The sequence below is a fragment of the Chelon labrosus genome (genome assembly GCF_963514085.1).
Source record: "Chelon labrosus genome assembly, chromosome: 7".
Taxonomy (NCBI): domain Eukaryota; kingdom Metazoa; phylum Chordata; class Actinopteri; order Mugiliformes; family Mugilidae; genus Chelon; species Chelon labrosus.
In genome coordinates, this window is record NC_140343.1 from 21,430,189 (window position 1) to 21,452,620 (window position 22,432).

General features: G+C 39.6%; 1 protein-coding gene across 6 annotated transcripts in view; it reads right to left on the reverse strand.

Moving 5' to 3' along the window:
• lpp (LIM domain containing preferred translocation partner in lipoma) overlaps window positions 1-22,432 on the reverse strand; it is a 167,488-nt gene that overhangs the window by 17,503 nt on the left and 127,553 nt on the right. For all 6 annotated transcript variants that reach the window (XM_084547735.1, XM_084547734.1, XM_084547733.1 and 3 more), the window contains 2 exons: window positions 21,064-21,160; window positions 8,285-8,454 (listed from right to left, as the gene is read on the reverse strand). In XM_084547735.1, the coding sequence (XP_084403861.1) occupies window positions 8,285-8,454; window positions 21,064-21,160 (267 nt within the window). The remainder of the gene's footprint in view (window positions 1-8,284; window positions 8,455-21,063; window positions 21,161-22,432) is intronic.

Below are 22,432 nucleotides of genomic sequence, written 5' to 3' on the forward strand. Positions count from 1 at the left end.
TAAGCTTTAACCGCCAAGTATTAATGCCTAGGAGCTTTTCAAAGAACTAAAGGGTTTCTTCAGTTTTGTTTGTGTAAGATCCCACGAAGTTAAGGTAAGCTGGTCAGCTGATGTATCAAAATGTTCCTTCTGTTATTTTTGTTTCTTTTTCGTTTTCTTTTTTTTTTTTAAAAAAGGCATTTGCAAAGTGCTGGTAAAATAATTAGAGTATTCAAACAATCAACAGCATTTGTGCAGCAAGACCACCTTTAATCTTCCTAGGACATTATACTTGTAGGACTCATTGGGGGAACCATTTAGACCTTGGTTCCTCCAGTGGTAGAAGAAGGGGAAAGTTCCTGTAGTAGAAAACGTAGCTAAAGAGTTTAGTTTTTTTTCAACAATTTATCAACTACCTATAGCTATTTCAGTAATTAGTCTAGTGTTACAGCAGTTTTTCTATCTTTAGCCTATTATCTCAATCATGCCAATACTTTTCTTTGTCAATTTCAACTGTTATTACCTTTACTAGCTGGTAGCTAAGCACGATCATTTGTATATTCAGCTCAGTGAAGGAAGTCATTTGGAGAATGCTTACGTTAGAGCTTTTACTCTACAAAACTACTTCACAGTTAATTCTGACTTCTTCAGTCTTTATCTGGTTTTCTCAATAAAGATATTAGAATAAACCTTCAATTAGACCATTTCTCAGCTCTGATTCCATCACTCAACAACCACATTTTTCCACTACCACCAACGACTGGAACAGATTCATGAATAAATCCAGCATTTCTGTTAAAAATAGAAACTCGGAACAGGAAAGTGTTGAGAGGCTGATGGAATAAGTGCCGTATTCAATAGGTGAACTGCTGCTTTTCGCTAATTTCGCTTAGCGACCATACTGCATGCGGTTGCACTTGTCACACCACCTGCCATTATTTAAATACTTTATACTGTACAGCTTTTATATATACTACAAGGGTATAATTACAGCTGGATGGGAACTACTGAACAAAGATGCATTATATTTTAGTTTACTGATGGCTATGGTGTTGAGTGCATAAACGATATTTATCAAATACCAGAAAAATATTAACTATTTTTAGTCATTACCCAAGCGGAACTACAGTGAATTTGAATTATGTGACTTTTAAATAAAATAAAAGTATGGCATGGAAATAACGCCATGCCGCTCTTTGTGTCTAGTGTCTCTTACACATGATGTAAAGGAAGCAGATAAAAAAAAAATAGTGGCAAGTGTTTGTAGTACACCACCGCAAGTAAGCAGAGTCCTAGAGAAAAGCTGCATTCATCAAATGGCAGTCATAATTGATGACAGAAATTTTTTGTGTGGAATGTGTGTCTGCATTTAAAAATTAATCAGTCCAATAGTTAAGGTAGTAGTTAAGCAGTCCAATAGTTAAGGTAATAAAAAGGTGACATGTATAGCCAAGGGGTGACTTCACTGCTTTCCAAGACAGGAAAACAGACACAGAGGGTAAAAGCTCATCAGTCAATCATCAAAGTTTCCTGGTGACTGGCAGGTCAGGGCTGCGTCCTGCAGTTCCTCCTTTAAACTAGCAGAATAGAAAATCGTCCATGGTGTGTAGCAAATGAGACCAAAGCCCATTTATTTTAAATAACAGGGCCATAGTATAACGCCAGATAATGAGCGTAATTACATTCAAGCAAATCGGCGTCCGTGACCTTGGTGGTCTCTGAAATTCTGTCAAAAGAGACAGAAATAGATTAAAGTTTTTGTGTTGGCAAATTCCTATCTCTTTATTACTGCTCTTTCAATATGACGCTCTGCTCCCAGCGTGACCTTGTGTCACTCACATCAGTCTCATTATAATACACTTAAAACCGTCTGGGCTTTAGATGGTCGGTCTATATTCACTGGGACTGGGAGTATAAACATGAAAGTGGGACTGTGAGTCTGCCTCAAACAGGTAACTGAGCATTGTCTGCATCTCCATTACGATTCACTGGTGTCAGTTAAGCAGACTGAATGGGTGTGTTTACCGGTGCAGACCTCAAAGCGAAGGGGTTGCTAAAGAGCCTTTATAAAGTAAATTAACAGAGTAAAAACTCGGCTGTGGGAATGCCGCAGCCAAGTAGCTGGCTGCTGTAGTAACATGGCAGATATGACCATCACAGAATGGACTTAAGAACAGTAGGCATGGTAACCTGTGTAAGCAATTAACCTCAGTGACACCGACTCCCACTGCTGGACTTCTTCAAAAGACCAGCTGAGCTATCAGATATGTGAAGAGTCCCTGTTGCTCTCAGCTCTGTTAGCTTATATGCCCTTGTGGTTAGACTTCCTAAAATGAAGGGAGAAAGAAAATTACTTTTCATTTCTAAGACTACTCTTTAAAATAGATGCACTGACTTCTGTAATTCCAGTGATTGAGAACAGGTTGCCGTGAACTAGAAGGTACTATATTTTCTATTTTTCTCCTGACATTCATTTCTGAAAATGTTTTAGGTCAATGCTACCTAACTTTATAACATTTAATAAATACAGAAAAATATTTAAGTCACAATGGATTTAATTGGTTGGCCTGATGTCACCTGTAGTCACTGGTGACTTTTTCTGATCATGAAATAATAATAATAAACTGGGAAGTGTGTTAAAAGATTGATACTGCACATATGAAAATAAGAAGCTAGAGCTAACAAACTATTAGCTTCACTTTGCATAGAGACAAGGAAACAACCAGACAGAAAGCTAAAAGCAATCCACCTGCCAGCACTTCCAAAAGAGCCTTGTAATTATATCGTGTTATTTTAATATATACAAAAACTGAAATATTAAATGTCTCGACTGAAGCAACTATTTCTTGGCTGGGAGCAGTGACTTCCTGGAGTTCTCTTGCACAGATTAAACAATCTAGATATAAAGTCTTAATTAGTGAGCAGTAGTTGTGCTGATTTGGGATTTTCTCCTTATTTTTCCCGTTTCCCTCTTTCCATCATCTTTATGTTAAACTAAGCAAATGGTCAGTTTTCTCCAGCTCCATAATTAACCCACATACTGAAATGTGGTATCGATCTTCTAAGGCAACAAAAAATCTTAGAGTCTGACCTGGACACGCATAACAACCAGTATGATTTGCTTGCTAGTTAATAAGGAGTCATTCACCATTAAAGAGGAGACACAGGGTCTGAAATATTGTGATCAGTCATCAGTGGGCTTCTCTCTCATCCAGCTTTGTGAATTTCCAGGTGGCCTGTGATTGATTTGTTCCAGTTCCAGCAGAAAACCTACACTCAGCAATATTTTTTATTTATTTATTTTTTTTGATTCTGCTGGAAAACCGTTCACATGAGAGCTTTCTTGGAAAACACTTAGTGGCACTAAAGCTCAAGACTGCTGTCTCTCGGTTACAGTGATGGACGCCTTGCTGCTTGCACACGTACTCGCAGTGTTATTATGTGTGTAAATATTGAATGGGGAAAGCTGGGGGACACCTCGGGCTGAGACAGATCAGACAACGGGGGTGTGAAGCCGATGTTGTCACACGATTACAAATCACTTCATGCAAAATGAGACATTAATTGAGCGGCTGTGGAGTTCATCACTATCACTGTGTATTCAAATAGGCAGCGATAAGTCTTCTGTAGGGGCACGCCGAGGAAGTGCTGTGGACAAAGGCTGATTGCTGCTCTACAATTTGTGGGCCAGTGGTGTGACTGAGGTTGGTTCCACAAAAAGATAGCAGATTGCCTAGATATCGGTAATTCCTTTTAGTAATGTACAAGAACTCACCCGCTTGCTGGTCTACTTCCTGATTTCACAAACAGTTTGAGTGAGGCAAATCACTGTGCGGAAGAGATGCATCTTTCCCACTCAAATGTCGGCATTGTTCCACAGAATATGTAAAGTCCCAGCACAGATAAGAGCGCTGCTGATCGCCTGCTTTGATACATGGCAGAAAACTTTGTTGGATGCAATCAGCGTGCAAAATGTATTCCCACAATTCCTGGCAAAGGGATTAATAGAGTTTTGCATAATATTATACAGATTTTACACACAGCGAGTTTCCTCAGGCACCTGTTATACCTGTAAGGTATTCTACATCAAATGTAATACGATGCCACTGGGTGTTGGAAAAATCTATTTCACACTTTACACAGTATACGGAATAAAAAAAAATATATATATATAAAATGAGTTTTTAAGATAATCGCTGCTCATAATGTTCCCACCGAAGGGCTATTGAAAGTCAGCTTGAGAAAACTAACATGCAGTGACTGTAGACTTCGTCTGCAACAGTAAATACATGCCTTCATCAGTGTTTACAGTATATGACTGGAATAGTCAAAAAGCCATTGATCAAGAATGCACTTCCAGACTAATAACTTCTGATCTTTAAAGTGCAGCTCCATCAGTTTTACCAATCAACTTGGTAAAGATAGTTAGGAGTAGCTGTCCAAACACTATGGACCCTGAAGATGTCATTGTGACATAATTAGGGCTAGTTTGGCTCAAACTACGAGAGTTTTGAGCTGATTTATTCACGAATTATTCACCTCTCCTGACAATCGATGGAGAAATCTGATCCAGCCCTTGCTTGGTACCAAGGTTGTGGGCCAGATCTGCTATTAAATCTCCTGAACTGCTCGCAGACTGTTCAACGCCGCAGCAGTTAACATCAGACTTATCTGATATTTAAAAATCTGGATGATTATAGCAGGGCTTTGTCAACAGCCAATGAGAGAAACAAGTTCAAGGACACAGAGCAGCCGATGTTGTCGTCATGCAACGTTAAATACTGTGGCATTAGCTAGCCTACTACTGTTGACAGAGATTCAGACCTCATTCTGCTTTGTTTCAAAGTATTATGTGTTGTTCTTCTCCTTTTGTTTTTTTCTGTTTTTTGTTTTTTGCAGTTCGCAAACTATTATTTTCAAATCTTCCAGTGTGGGAAAGTTTGAGATTAGAGAGAAGAATATCTGTGAAGTTTCTCCTGAGCCCGAATTTGACTCGAGGTTTAAACATTTGTTACAGAAAACCTGTGTTGCAAATTGTAACAAGAGCTTTGAGTTACACACAAAAGATACACACAAAACACACAGTGTGCATTACATGAAATATAGGTCTCCTGGTTTGGTTTGGATTCTGGTGCTTGAGTTATATATTCAAACAAAGGTCAGGATATCTCCAGCTCTGCTGCTTTGATATTGAATATGCTTTGTTATTATTATTATTATTATTATTATTATTATGATCAGAGTCACAGGATAGCTCCCTCGTCTTCCTTCCAGTCCTTATACAAGGCTAAACTAACTGCCTGTAGGCTCTAGTTTAATATTTGCTCTACGGGACAGAGAGCGGTATCTATCCTCTCATCCAACTGTTGGATCGGTAATTTGTTTGTGTTTGCCACTTCACAATGGAAAACTGGGTTAAGATGCTGTTACTGTAACGTGGCAGACTGCAGTGGGGGGAACACAATAACTCTGAAGGTACATTCAAAAAACTAAATTCAGAGAGTATTATTAATGTTGGTTTGATCTTCGACATTCCTAGACTGACTCTGAGGCTGACTTGAAGTTTTCCTTCTTCTCTCTGGAATTTGACATTTCTCTTCAGAGACTCAACCCTCACGTTCATTCTCTAATCGTACAGAGGCGTATGACCCTGAGGATGAGAATAAAAGAAGAAGAAATGACTTTCATTAAGAAATTCAGATTTCCCCCATCCTTTTGATCTTGTGCCAGAAGAACATTTATGCTGATGAAATGCATAAATAAAGTTCTTAAATTATCCCGTTCCTCTTTAGCGTATGTATCAGAGTTGGAGAACTTCCAGACCAGACAACTACAATCACAGTGAGTGCCTCTGAAAAAGGGATGATTTAAGAGATGGCCTGCTACTGGTTCAAACATCATGTAGCTCAGCTTTGAGACTTTACTGGTAAAGTGAATATTAAGCCATTTCCTGCAAGTCAGGAAAAAATTATATGTACGTGGTAATATATGCTGTCAGGAAAATCAACATTAACTAATTTTTATTCCCTGGACATATAATCTTCATTCCAAGCAGTTTTTTCTCAAATCTGCTGTGTAGCAGGGGACATGTTTAAGTAGTCATGGTTATCAAGCTTTAAATGGGATACTGCATATAGCACCTAAAACAAAACTCCTTATTAACTAGAAATCAAACCTAAATGATCTTTCTACATGTCTCTTATCCATAGTCTGAACAATGGAACATTCGTATTTCATGGAAAAATGATTATTTGACACAATCTGTATCAGGAAAATGAATTAATGAATATTCTGTAACTGCTTGTCCAGAGGGTCACAGGAGGCTAGAGCCTGTTTCTGCTGGGTGAGAGACAAGGTAGACCCTGGAAAGGTCACCAGTCTACCATAGAGTTATTATTATTTTTTTTTTTTTGCTGTGTAAAAATGATTAAAAAATGACCAGATCTATCATCTTTATTTCTACAATTCAGAATCGTGCAGATATTCAGGTATGTTATACGAGTAGCTCTTAATTTAAATGCCACTAGCCTCTAGCTGCTAGAAGAAAAGCGAGCTAGAGTTCAGTTTTAATTTCTAGAAATGAAATCCAGTAATCTAAATCACTTACTGTTTTCCGAAATGAAAACAAGTTAAAAGCTATTGCTCAAACTCCCCTGGTAACGACTCACTGCTACTTACTGTCTAACACATGTTATCACTGATAATAGAGGAGAAACGCTGTCATTTCCAGCAGAGGGACTGATGACAAAACTGAACCATATTCTAATGAAATCCAGTGAGGGAAACACTTCTGCTAAATGATTTCCTTGTGGCTGTACACGATGATGCGTCTTTCCTGACAATGTTGTGCAAGGGAGCACTTTCACTTGTGTTGTGCAACATATTGACAGGAAAACAGGTCACGGTTTTGTAAGATTCATTTCAATTTAAGAAACACCCAAGATTAAAAATAACTTGTGGGATATCTCACTGACGATAATTCCAGGCCAACGGTTGATAGGAATAGTGATAAAGGAAGTAAAAGTTTAAAAAAAAACAAAGAAACAAAAAAAAATCTTCTGTTTTATCTCATCGACAGAGGGAATTAACACTTTGTTACATTCTGACATGCTTTAATAACTCCGGTGTATTTTCAACCATATCTGACTGCTTATCAGCTCTAACTGCAGATAGTTAGGCATCATCCCGCCGAGTGATGTGTGAAGGGAAACAATGTTCTTATATTCATCATGTATTTGAGATTTCTGAAAATCCTCTGTTATGAAAAGTAGTATCTGATGCCATTATTCAGAGAGAACAAATGACAACTAGATCTGGTTGTTAGGGGTGAGTTGTTTTTTACTCGCTCTATATATGTGCTGTTACTGCCCATTACCAAGGATACTTATTTTACACAGTTATTAACAGCTGGCTGTGATATCACTGCCAACAGCAGGCATCATTAAGACGTTACACTGAATTTTCAAATATTTAAACCTGCAGTGACTGATTCCTTTTTGGACAGCAAAACATCTCAGTGATACGGCTAAAGGTGTTGGCAGACAGTAGCTGTTTGTACATCCACCAGGTAAATTAAGCATTATATTCACTAGCAACTTCACTTCGATGGACTGGTAATGTACGCGGGGATTTTACTGCTTTATACGGTAGACACAAGGTTGACAGAAGTGAGAATGAAACAAAACTGTAAAGTTACTGCCTGTAAAACTAAAACAAAAAGACGAAAGACAATGAAACATGCATTAAAGTGAGTCAGTGGGTCTTAATTTTAAGTGGGTTCTTTGCTCTTAGTGATACCTTTGAGATATATATATATATATATACACACACACACACACACACACCGTACAGTCATTTGACCCATTGTTAATGCAGTTGTGAGATAGCAGTCTAGCATCTTTGGTACCATTGATATGCTCATAGCATTTGTTGGTTTGCTAACACATTCAAAGACTGAACATGTCGCAAGATCAACTTTGTGAATTAACTGGCATAACAAGTTGTGTAACTGGACAAAAGTAGTTTCAGGAAAAGATATAGTAAAGAGACAGTTTCATTCAGTGACCAAACACAAAACAAAGCCAAAGAAAAGAGGAAATGAAAATGCATGAGTTGTGAGATATGGCAGCTCTCTGGGTTTTGATGAAATGAAATGTGGTTGCTTCGAGAGAAAATATGTAAACATTCCTGGCACAGCTCCGTGATGTTATAATGTGCACTTTTGCAATATGGACGCATGAATAAGCAGAGTGCGCTTAAGCGAGGTGGTGAGGCAGGTGGATTTGAAAGGACAGAAGTTACTTACAATATAGCAAGGCTCACAGTACGCCTTCTTCTCCACAGCATAGAAGGGCTTGCCACGCAGCTTGGTGCTGCAGGTCATGCAGACGAAGCAGTCGACATGGAAGACCTGGTCCATGGCAGTGCAGCCGGTGCCTTCACCCACTACGTTCTCTCCACAGCTGGCACAGCGCCCTGGGGAGAGGAAGAGGAAGATGAGGGGATGCTGAGAACATAAGAACAGACCCACACTAAATCCACAGATATTTCAAAGCATATAACATTCATCACAAAATGAACAATCACGTAAGCATCTCTGGAACGGCTACAAAGATCTCAAAAAACGGTCAATTTCTGTATATTATTGGAGGGCTGTAAAGTGTCACATTATTTCCTTTCACTGGCAGACACTGGTGATAGCAGAGTGCTTGATCTGATGAGTGGCATCCTACAGTTCAGCCAATCTCTCCCTCTCAGCTTGAAATACAGTCAAAAGAATCGGGCTTTGATAAGGGATACATAGTATATCATAAAAAGATGAAAATAATTGTTTGAATGGAAAAAGACGATATTTCTGTCATGTTACGAGATCTGAGAGAAGAATGCATGAAGAACTGCAGAGGCATTTTAGACGTCACGAAACCTAAAATATTAGCACATCTGAGATGCAACTGAATGATAAAATACCTGGTAATTTGATAAGAGGTCCGAAGTCATGAAAAGCAATGGCGATAAAATAAATAAATGTCATTTCTGTATAATTCCAGTCATTTACATATATACGTGTTTCCCGTGTAAATACAGGGAGAGACGCAAGCTGAGCGTCACCTAGGTTTGCACAATCTCTCACAAACTGGGTTAGGCTCATGTCCTTGGTATGTAGCTGTGGCTAACTCTCTGTATGTCACCAATGTAATGGTTGTACACACCTTTAGCATATGTCATCATTTTTCATAGCCCAGTTAATGTATTTCATGTATGTGAGTGTGTAACACATTTAGTCTTGTTGACCTGACATTAAACCGCAATGAAAAAGTATAGTGCACAATGTAAGTTCTCCAAGCCCAATTTAATATCTGCAGTTGCATTTAATTCTTCGACAAACTTTCCATTATTTGGAAGTGTTTAAATAAGGAAATAAATAAAAATAAGGAAATCTACAAATATCCCCTCATGTCTAAGGATTATAACAACATTTGACTGGTGGTTAAATATTTATGCAATAAAATCAAATAGTAACATGAAAAGTAAAAAGACATACACTTAATCCTCATATTCTGTTGAGGACGGGGAGTGCTCATTCGCAGCTTGAATCCACAGAATTCGAACACTGAGCCGTTCGTGCACCAACTCATGCTACCTCGTGCCAAAAAATATGAGCTATCTTTTTAAATGCCTCTCTGTCTGATGTCAGAAGTGCCTAATCTTCATTTCTATTTCAAACACAGGATAAGGAAGGATTAAATACTATAATTATGCCACATTAAAGAAACTATAGACATCACCAAAGAGTGACATCTGTTTAAAAAGTCGGCCTTTAAATGATAAAAAGAAAACTTTAGAAGTACAACGAAGTCTTTGTAAAAGGGGCACAAGTGAACTGATATTATTGCTCCAGAAAGAGGCTGATTGCATATTGCGGGACATGGCATTTGGATATCTTTAATTGAGTTGGAGATATCTTTAATTGAGTTTAAGATGTCCTCGACTCAATGCAAGTTATCTTCAACCCAATTAATAAGACTGTCAATTTAATTACTGGTATCTTACAATAATAGGGTTTAAAAGATATCTGAGAATGTTTTATTTTTTACACATCTGAGGACAGATGTAATCTCTCAGAGGAAGCATGATACAGTATATTTAATTAATTTAAGTTCAGTTCTATGGATCATTTTTCTTCCCTTTTCATTTTTTGCTTCATCTGAAGGCTGATTTGGGCGATGATTGACACTGTATGTTCTGAACAGAGCGGTTCAAGCGTGTTACAGACAGAGGCGAGACACTAACCGGGGGGAGATAGAGTATCTGATGCTTGCATTTTCACAGTTCCACTTGCTGTTTTCATATCAAAAATTCAAACAGAGTGTAAAGCGAAATCTGTCTCAGGTATCAGCACAACTTTTGGAAGTCATACGTTGCGCAGATCAAATATCTGCTTGACTGCGAGGCTTGCTAATGGTATTCTAATCTCAAATAACTCATTATCTTATCACGGGACTCACTGGCACTGGAGAAAAGTTGCTTAAAGAACGAGTGGATCCACAACTTTTTCATCAAGATTCTGAAATCATTAGTGAAACATTGAAATATTGGATATTTGTGACTCGTATATCACAGGACTCGTTCACTGGGGAAACATTAAGGAAACAAAGAACTGATGTTTAACTTTTAAGAATTCTTATCACAGCTTCATTTTGTACATTAATTTAACTACTGCTGTCAACCACGGCGGCTTATGGTGCAGACAAGTTTTCATAAAGCCTGCCATCGGTTTCGTGTGTTCCCACAGCTCTATCCACACCTCAATTATGGCTGTGTTACCTACTGTACAGGGAGGCAGATTAAACAAACTAGTGAAGGCACGTCTCGGAGGGACATGTGGGTGTCAGTGGAATCACAAGCAGGGTAATCACTTCAGAGAGCCAGAGGGAAAGAGAAAGGGAGAGAGAGCGAGGGAGAGACAGAGACGGAGCATGCGGAGCCTGTTAGTGGCTTCAGATCACAGGCCATCTTCAGTGAGTGGATGAGAATGCCAAACATGTCCCACAGGGCTCCCACTTTAAATAGCGAGAAGGAAACCTCTCGGAAATCCTTTTCCTTTTGGCAGTGTGTGATCGCGAGGGCCCTCAGGAGCTATTTGTGCTCGACTGTGCTGTACACAGCTTTACCCCGGCACACACATACTCACTCACACACACACACACACACACACAATGAAAAAATGATCTCTTTGCTTAAGACATGCCACACATGTAGACATGTACATAGAAACCAGACACACGTATCATGTGCTGCATGCGTAGCCACAGACATGTCATGCCATGCTGCGTACAGCCCACACATGAATTCACATCATCACAGAACAAAGCGCATTAGATAGGAGGCTGTTTACCATCGGCTTTCTATATATTCCGTCAAAATCTTCAATAATAAGAAGATTAAGACACTTTGTTCTTTAAATGGCGCAGGTGTTTCAATTAAAAAGTGTCATATAATAGTAGAAAATGATCACTATAATGTCCCTTAATCAGACAAATTTCTTTTTTCAAAATGAATTTCGTAACCCAAAAATATTTAGTTTATATTTAGAAACAGGAAAAAGCTGCTATATTCACACTGTAGAGTCATGTAATGACTTGAAGTCTGATTACATTATAATAGTTGAAAATTCATCTTTTGTGGATCAACTGGTTGACTGATTATTATTTTAAGAAAATTTCTATTGTATGGAAATAAAGGCGATGATCATTCGAGCTTCGTATGGGTTCAGCGGTGACACATTACAGGACAAATACAGAAACATGTGGGTGGCCAAAGCTCAGCCTAGTGAAAGACTGACATTAAGCCAGAATTCAGGATTCACGATTAAACGTGATGGATTATAAAATAGTTATTAAAAAATATTTGCATTGCTGATAAATCTTATATTTTTTAATTAATTTGTTTGTTTTATATGAGCTAAAATGACAAACTTGTTCACTGGAGTCACCTCCAGCTGGAAAATACAAGCCCACTATTCGTCTTTCTTTATATCTGTTTTTGTTCTCCACCAGTTCCATAGAGAAATAATTGGCTCATTAGCTAACAAAGTCTCCACAACGATCCTCAACTCTGTCTGACTGTTGCTGAAGAGCTTGAAGTGTACAAAGGGTTTTTAGAGTTGTGGGGAAATTTTGAGGGGGAAAGTTGGTCTGGAGTTGCTCTGTTGGGAACTGATTACGCTTCGGCAAAGATCTGCCAATCAAACCGTATGGAAGGACTTTATGTGGTGGTAGACAGAAGAATAACAGCGACATAGTCATCCATGTTATCTGATCGCCGTGGAGTTTAATCTGCCAACAACAAATTGTCTCTGATTGGTTGCAGGGCTATCCAACTGGGTGCAGAGGTACTGCTGAAATATGCCCCATAATGAAATCCAAATGGTGAGCTACCGGACTCGTAAGAAATGTCTCTGGCTACATCAGGCTAGAGCCGTCAAAAACTACTTAAAATACAACAACCTGTAAATATATCGACTGGAAAGATGATCAAAAAATAAACCATGCTTTGTCCAAGCTATCAGCACAATCTCTGAAAATGACAATCTGGAGGAGATGATGGGATACATACAATCTAGAGTACAAAAGTGTCTATTAAACAATCAGTAGTGTGGGATGTTTCATCATTGTTTAATGATAATATGTACTATGACTGAATATTTGCTTGATAATGACGTGTACATAAAATATAATTCATTAGTAAAAATAATTAAGTCTTCATAGTGCCATACTGAGTTCATTTTAATTAACCATCTTAAAAAAAATGACTTAGGTAGTTAATGCATTTTGCATGCATCATAATTATAGCAACTTAAACCATCGACTGATCAACTGATTGACTATTCAATGACGCATTTGAGCTTTGTTTTGATTTTCAATATCTGAGACCAAATCACTTGTTTTGTCTGATCCAGAACATCTTAATTTATTATTTTAGCCAAAAAAAAAATAGAAACTTCTCACATATGAAAGTGGAGCTTCTTAAATAAATGTGAACTATATAAACCAATTATAAAATTTGCCATCTTTATGGCAACTAAAGTTATCCAAATTTAAGAACATTTTGTTTCATAGCATGCCTTTACTGAGTACAATATCTTTCATTGCAGGGTATTAACATTATTCCACAAAGTGTAAAAATGTGAAGCTTTCAGCGTGTCTGAAAGTATTTTTTCTAACAGTCCTACTGTATGATAACAGAGAGGAGTGGAGAGTGTTTTACGGTGCTTCACATCAATAATACTTCATACGTCTGCGCTAGAAATAAGCATTTTCAATTTTGAGACACAGCTTCAATTGACTTCTTGAATAATACAGGACAGCAATTGAAGCAACATCGTATTTACCCCCGTGGAGATGATCCCAAATACTTTCGAACTATTTCAGCTGGGCATAAAGGAATCATGAAAGGCCTCACCGCTCCCCAGCGTCCCTTTGCGCGGGGAATGGAACCAGAGTCTTGATATCAAAACTTCAAATACTTCCTGTAGAACCAATGCAATGGTGACGGGGCGGGAGGGGGAGTTCATTTACACTTTACTCGCTTTCTTTCCTTTCATTCTTCAACCCTCAGAAGTGTCTCTTCTCTGTTACATCGAAAGTCAAAAGAAGGACTGAAGAGAAAAATCTTTTCTTCTTTTCTTTTCTTTTTTTTTTTAAAGCACATTCCCTGTGAGCTATAGAGGCTTAGGATGGTTAGACAATTTAATTGGATAAAAGGAAAAGATTAAAGAGGCCCTGACTCTGTCCCATAAATAATTGATTTCTAATGTATTTGTAGTGGCAGTGAGATGCTGTTGTTTGGGATTGGGGGATGTTGAGTGGCAGAACGCTTCAGATTTCCCTCAGTCTTTGCCTTCTTTGTTTTTTCACGCCGTGATATTGAAGCAGCATGAAAGGCAGAGAGGGAGCACACTTGCAGCTCAATTTGATCTTACATCGTCAGAAATCAAAGATCGTGCATGTAAAGAAGGATCGCAAGGAACTTTTTTTTTTGTGGGAGACCAAACTTTTCACACTATGTTACTAAAGAATACAATTCTGCTGGTGCAACCCTTGCAAACCCCAAAGGCAAAGCCAACAACTGCAGCTCGCACCCAAAACTAATAAAAGAACCACAAAATCCATTTTGGGACTTCAACTAAACTTTTGTTGCTTGGATTAAAATATCTGATAGATATTGTGGTAAAAACACATCAGGGCTAAAAAATTAAGCCACAAATTGAAGTGTTCCCACGTCTTAATACAGCATCAATGTGTAGAGACGTTGTAAAATATGGGACAAACAAAGTTGTGAAATGTTGTTCACACTTAATTAAAGACAAATAATAGGTCAACGAGTGGTTAAAAAAAGAAAATAAGTCTGTTGAACACATTAGGAGTGTAACTGCCAGATACTGAAGTGCCAGAGGCCATGATTTGTGCGCTGTTTCATCTCTTTCCCCTCTAGGTTAATCCACTTTGTTGCTTCATATTGCCCTCTGTGCCGTCTGACAACGCTGTGGCCTTCAGTTGCCTTGGAATGACAGGAGAAATAGCTGTCATCGCTGTGTTTCAATCTCTGAATGCCTCTTTCCTAACCCCTGCTTTTAATCTCATTCCCAATGTCAGCAAATAGCAATCTACAGAACTGCTGCGGCCACAGAGGAGGATGGAGGATAGGCAAGCCTGTGCCACTAAGCATTACAGCTCGGCCTGTCAGGGCCCACGGCGGCAGAGCAAGGGGGGACTGAGTGTAGGTTACATGTTTTAGAAACAGGTTGGCAGGAGCGACATGGAGGGGTGCCAGGGAGCAAGCAGGGCTAGCGAACGGGAGAGAAAGAGAGAGGAGAAAGGCAGGGGACAGGTAAGTGTGTTTACAGCCGAATATGTGGACAAACTGTGTGTGTGTTTATATTTTGTTTATCAGTGCGCACCCGTGTGCTCGTAAAGATGTCTGTGTTTGCGTGCATGAGCATGCGGATGTCTACTCATTCCTGAGGTCAAACGCTCACTCACAAATGAAATCTAGCAACGTGAGCGCCCGGAAGCCTCAGCTGGGCTCGCACGGCAGCTGATCTTGCAAGCCTCAGTGGAGCTGTCTCAACGAGGCAGGATAGCAAGCTCCGAGCCTGGCGGGGGAGGATGGGGAGGGAGACAGGCGGGGGAGGAGGGCGGGTTGAGGGGGTGGTCACCTCACGTGAACCACTGCCAAAAAGCAGGCTTCTGTCGTTGGGAAGAGAAGCCCCATGCTGGCACGCTGTAATAGCTACGAAAACTAGAAAGCAGCACAGCAAGGTCAGTGGCAGCGAAGATAATGAGAGAAAAAAAAACAAAGAGGACCCATAAAGTCTGCTCAAAAACTGCTTCATGTTTGTGAACCTGGCCCCCTGCTCAAAACAGTAACAAATACCATGAAGTATTGGAAACACCACATGACCAAATACATGCAAGATGATGACATAGCAGAAAAACTGCTCAGATCTCATTCATAAAAGAATTGAATTATAGACAGTTTTAACAAAAAAAAGCAGAATTTCTTCAACCTGAAAAATGCAAAGATTAAGATTGAAAGCATTTCGCATTATTTACATGAGAAAGGGGGTCTTAGAAGTCAAATCCGCCGCCTCACACTGACACACATACTGCATTTTCCTTACAAAAGGCAGCTATGATGGATCATCCGTGGGTATTGTATTGTATAATTTAGTCTTTTGCAGTCGTACATTATAATCCACTGTAGGTGGTATAGTGATGCACAGGCTTTAGACAAGTTGCCATGTCACCAGACTGCCTTGTATGCTGGCCTCCTCCCCCTGGGTGGTCTATGACCTCCTTCTAGCAGCATTATGCTCTTCTGCCACTCAGTGCCTGCTTCTACCATATATACATAGATTACAAGAGAGTACATCAAAATGAAGGCCAACACTGTGATTGGAGGAAATCCTCATATAATGAAAAAGGAAACAGGCTCTTAAAGCTGAAGGACCTATGAAGCAATTACATTGTGGGGGAGAAAGAAAATCAAGGCGTGTTCAACCAACATGATTTAATTTTTGTCAAATGCTTTATTTTTAATGAACCAATTAAAGTCAAGCTGTTGTTGATACTCCGTTCAGTGTTTTAATTCAATTTAAATGATATTTTTTAAGATTTCAGTTCCTGGATGATTTAGCAATAACTTCGGTTACTATGGCAACAGCAAGTGCGTGTTAATACTACAACAAACCCTCACTGAGTAGTTACTTTGCCAGAAACACGACAATAATGGCAGCTGGAGAGTCGCCAAAACAAACTCTTGTGGGTTTTTTTACAAAGAAAACAAAAATCAATGCTGATGAGATTTCATGCTGCACATTTTTAACAGTCTTGTTCAGCACGTACCTCTGTTAGCTTCCTGTGACTACTTCACAATAAAAGACATCCCTTTTACCAACAGTTGAAAGCTTTTAATGTGAAGCAGTTGAAAGTGGAAGATTCACGGTTTACAATATAGTTAAAGAATGTAAATATATCAAATGGATATTGCTGAAAAATGTCAACCACAAAAAGTATCGAAAGGGGATTTGAGTCGATGGAAAAACAAAAAAGTAAAACAGCTTTTTTTTTTTTTTTTTTTTTTTTTACAATTTTGGGTAAAACACTTGAAAATTAAAATGTATTAGCGTTTTGTAGCCGGTTACCAAGAACTTTTGTTTTTTGTCTCTGTACACACGCCAAATGAACTAAAAAAACGAAGACAACATTAAAGGCACATCTTCATACACTAAATGGAAACAGTTATCCGAATTGGGTGAGGTGGTTGGCCAAAGGCATTTAGAGATGGTGGAGCGGGTGGGGGAGCAGGCTGAGGAGGGGGCGTCTTTTTTTAGGAAGCATAAAGGTTTTCAGTCTGACACATATCCCACTTGTTATGACATGTAGAGGCACATCTAAAAGCAAACTCCTAAGAGGTTGCTGAGGGCGACCTCAGTAAAATGCAAATGACTTCCAGAGTATCTTAGACAATGCACAAAGCTGTCTAAACTGGAAGCCTATTAATACATTAAGTTGCGATGTTCAGTTGTGTTTTAAAGAATTAGAGGCAGCTCCACAACAGCACACTGTGTGATCCTAAACTTTTTCTGACCCAATTACCTTAGCTGCTCTGCTCCAACTCCTCTGGCCTGTGCTGTTATTGGAGCTACACCGCCATTTGTATCTCTTCCAAGATTCCACATGAACTTTTCATGTGAGGTGTCTTATAAATTATGAGGGCTCCGGCAGATGACATTATGAAGAAAAATGGCAAACCCTGCCTTTTCTTCTCTGACACTTATCATAAAACAAAGGCTAGCTCAAACCAGCAGGAAAGGCTTTCGCGACAGCTCAGAGTCCTGTGTGGAGAACAGCGTGCCCTTATGAATTTCTCTGCTAATTTCCGATGAGTGCTTCTCTACCATCTGATAATAACATTCACGCAACTGCTCAGAAAACTCTCTGGAAAATAGCTCCGTATAAATATTGATTGGATATTAAAATTTCAGATCTTTCTTAATTCTATACCGTGGAACAGGGAAAGTATTGGATCACAGGGAGGAACTTGTCACTTTGGCGTTAAAGGAGAAATAAGAAAAGATTCTCTGTGGCAGAAGGAACTACACTGTATAAGTATCATCACCACTAATTGTAAATAATGCAATGCATCTCATCCTTTCAATTATTCAGCTTTATGTCCTGGTTTTGGTTGACAGAAATGTAGTGATGACAAAATATTGTAAGTTCCTCTGATGCACAAATGCCAAGGCATCTGTACTGCAAGCTGAGTAGCTGTGTCTTATTAGATTTCCACAAACACAGTACACCTACGCACAACCTAAGTGGATTAAATATGACGGATGATGACATTTGGAGAAAAGGCTCTTTCAGATTACTCAAATCTAATCTGGAACTCTAAATCAGGACTAATCAGTTGCTTTTCAAAGACGCTTCAATCATAGGGGGAATATCTGGCACGCAAACTGGGTTTTTCACAAGAAAAGACGTTCTTTTATAGTGCATCATTTTCAGGTTTTTTTTACAGCTTGAGGAGCGCTCGAGTTGGAGAACGGTTGCTTTTCAGCTTATCAGCCTGTTTTGCCACAGAAAGACTTGTCCAGTGTAATTGCTGGACTGCAGTTGTTGTAAAAGAGCATAATAATGTTGTGTAACTTGGGAGTCTAATGAAAGGTTTCCTTGTGACATCACAGAGCCAGAGTGTAACGTTAATTCAATTCAATTAACCCCCTCTGGACCAATGAAAACTCACTATGGCTGTTTCATATTAGAAGCTCATCAAAGACATTAGTAACACCAATAAAACTTTCCTATAGGAAGACAATGATCCAGTCCAGTAGTGCGCTAGAGATCGCAGCCCTACTTTGATTAATCTTGTTAATTACTAGCCTTAGGGTTTCAACTACTGCGAGCCCTCTTTCCCCTTGTACCCCTGCCAAAAAAAGAGGCTTGGGTGCCATTAGATTCTTTGTAATTACAAAAGTCTCAAGCTCTGGGACTGATTCTCCCACAGCTCTGGATATACACTAAGAAACATGCCGGACTGAAGTTAATTTTAACTGTAGTGACTATATGTACATTATTCAGTGTGGGAGGAAGATGGCTCTGTGGATTTGCAGAGCAGCATGTGCCTGCACTTGAACTCTCTCCTAATGAGTCCCAGAAGTCACCTCAGTCGTAGGTTTCTGCCCTCACCCTCTACCCATCTCTCAGTTAATTCAGCCGTCGCCTTGTTTAACCACAAGATGACTCCAATAACAGCCAGCCGCCGTCAGCCGGGGACACTCACGCTATCCCTAGCTTGCTCTCTGGACCTCAGCTCACATATGACCCACTTCTCAACTTGCAGCCTCCAGCAGACAGCCTTATAGCTGGCAAACAGCATGCATGGTATGGCAGTACACAGAGTTTATGCCAGGTCAGGACCACGTACACATTCACCCAAAAATTAGGCCAACAAGTCCATTCCACTGTAAAATAACTACACTTTGCTTAAGCCAGCAGATCCATTTGACCTACGTCTAATGTGAACCAATTAAGGTCTTTACATCAGTGCGCACCAACGTGAAGCCGAATATCCCTTAATACCAGTTAAATACATGTCCCTGTAGCTATAATACACCTACACATGCTATCATGGTGTGCTGTGTGATTATGTGCTGATATAAAGGCTGCTCCAGAGTCCCACTGAATATATTGAATGAGGTATCTAATGGGCATGGGAACTAATTCCAGGGCAAAGGGGATTAAAGGCTAGAGAAGAGAGAGCAGCAGAGGGATGGCACTTGCTGGCAGCTGGAGGTGAAGAGGGCGGAAAAATAGAAATGAAATATAAATGCACAGAATCCTTGCCTTTTGAATCCTATTTTGCGAAATAGTATTAAAATTGGTATTTTGTTTAATCCTCGCAGTTCTGTTTTTTCAAGTGAGAACAAAATTAAATATGAACCGTGCACAGGAAGAAATGCTGTAAAAACACAGACAATCAAACAACATGCAGAGCTCTATCAAATTCCGGATGTTTTAACTGTCCAGCACCTTTTACTGTATCACTCTTTATCATTATACTCTGAGCAAGACCTGCGCCTTGTAATTTGATCACACTGTTACAGTTTTGAGACTCTACCTCACGGACTGCTTCTCAGACTGGCAGACAGCCAGGTAAAAAAAGTACCAAGAATACCAGCTTAGCTTCGCCTGCGTCATTCATACCTGAACTGTAATTCTATAGCCTCGAGACATTTTCCAAAAAGAGTGTTCCAGTGATACCAAACTTTGTGGGTCACTGGGTGGGCTAATCTAGGAAACCTTATGCCAGTTATATTCTATTAACCCACTATCCTACATTATTTTGCTCAGCAATTAAACCTGGCAGCAGATAAGCTTTACTCTAAAAACAGTAGTTATTTTTTTCCAAATATAATTTAGATGCGTGTTTGGTTCTTCTTTCAGTTTCACAAAATGTCAAGAGTGACAAAGTGCTCCTAATGAGATCACATTACTGGTGCTAATGTTCACAGAAGCATGTCTGAAATATATCAGAAAGATTTGTCTGAATAGCTGTTCCCAGTAGTAGTTACACGTGAGCCCAGCGGTGAGTCATGGAATCATTTTTGCCACATTTCTACTAGCACCTAAGCCATTACACAGAAGCAACTGCTGTCATGTCAGCGACACTTACAGCAGAAAATACAGGTGGGTATTTACAGCAGAAATTATGATTTAGTTCTGTTCAAGCACCAAGGCACCAAGTCTCTGGGAGTGAATTAAATCGAGCCCAGCACAGTACAGAGCAAACAGATCACTATGATACACAACATGGACATGGGCAACAAGCCTGCTGCCCCATGCTGCAGTAAGAAAGTTGAATAGGCAGGGCAGGGATGAGGCAGGGATGTACAGTAAGGCTATGAGATAAAGAGATTTAGTAATAAGCATGTCCACCTAGCACATGGTTTATTATCGCAATTTTAAAAGAAGATGCCTAAAATTTAGTTTATAGTGGACGATAATGGATCTAAGAGCTACGTATTGATAATATTATGTCCTGTGGAATTCATGTTATTTGGTCTTCTTGAGTCATTACACACTCCAACACACACAAAGGCTTTGCTTTATTGATTTCCTTATTGGTAGAGTCTGTGCTAATATCGTTTGTGTGTATATCTCAAGACTCCTCCTTGCTGAACAAACAAATTAAAAATGTATTCATATTTTACTGTATGTTCCATCAATATGCACACACAGCATATTTCTATTTATTTGGTCCATAATGCTGCAATAGATCTGAGGCTAGTTTGCTGAACTATCAGTAGTGAAAACACTGTAATGCTGACAGATACAGTCTCCAGATTATTCAGTGGACTCCTCACTAATTACCTTCTTCTGCAGCACTATGCATGATGTACTAAATGACGAGATCACTTGAGAGTGGAAGTTAAAGGCTCTTTTAACGTCCATACTCATAGCTATGTTTAACGTTGTACACATGTTGCAGACATAAGTCTAGTGAGCTATTGTATCTTACCGAAATATTCCTCAGATGGAGGGTTGTCCATGTCAAACAGCATCTTCTTGGTCAGGCGTTCGAGCTCATCTTCAGGGTGGGCAGTAGGACCGCTGCCCTGAGAACCAGAGAAAAGAACAAATGTGATTCACAAAACTCAACAAGGTAATGAGAAGAACATTTTGGCAGCTTCCTGCATTAATTTCCGCATCTCAAATGAATATTATCTGCGGTCTACGATATTTCAAATGAAAAGCAAAAGTACAGTAAATGTATTGCTTAGCAAGAAGTGTCCACCTTCAACTTAAACCGTCGCAAAAACCTGACTTTAATAAATCAGGATGAAGCGCTGCCTGAAGGTCAGACTAAATGCATTCACTGTAATTAACATGCAGTGGATGGTCTTCAGTCTGCCTTTCCCCTCTGAGATATCTGACCCTGGCTCAGGCCCCGGCGGTGTGCAGCCCAGAAGGTTGTGCATATCCTTCTGTGCAATGCAAGTATGTGGTAAAAACTGTGACCCTGGCTAATCCTTCTGTTTGGAAAATAATGATAGCAGAAGGAGAAGAAGAGGCAAACATTAGAAGAAAGCTGCTTTTTAAGGCTTGTACATTCGGGCGATAGGTCGGGAGACTCGGAGCACAAAAAGACTTTAGGTGAGAGATGTGCTGGGGCCTAATCTGTAAAGGATTCTGGAAGGATGACATAACTCTCTGAAGATGCCACTTCCTTCCTTTCCTTGTGAGCCTGCCCTCCTTCTTATCATGCAGTCTCTGACATCTGCCTGCTGTGTGTCTGTATGGGGCTGACGTGTTGTGCCTGACATTTTCTGCCAATCATCCTCAGAGACGGAGACTAGCTCCCCTCCCCCAGCTCCGGCTCCGGCTCCGGCTCACGGCACGATCCCGTCGCAGGTGCGTGTGTCCTTTTCAGACACCCTGGAGGCCTGAACTCGACTCCTTTCGTGCTGCGCGGCCAAGCTTTTTCAGAAATCTGTGACACTCTGTTGACCTTCCCTGGATCTGGAGCTGTCTGGATCTTTACAGTAGATTTGATTTTCAATATTGCAACAGGGGCTGTGATCTGAGATGACCTTTGAGGTGTTCCTAATTGTGACACCTGGGAGCTTGTTTTGGACTAATTTATTTGTGATTTACTTTGTCACATAAAGGAATCGGATTTGTCAATAGGAGATTTAGTAACATAATATTTTTATAATCAGAGCGAAAGGATAATTAGAGAACCTGTCGCGCAGCTCTTCTGGTATTACTGACTGACTGACTGAGTATTGACCAAAGTTTTCCAAGAGGCCCTGTATGTTTTCAGCTTGTTTTTTTAGTTTTCTGTAATGAGAAAACAATCTATAATAAAATATTAATAGTTTAATAGG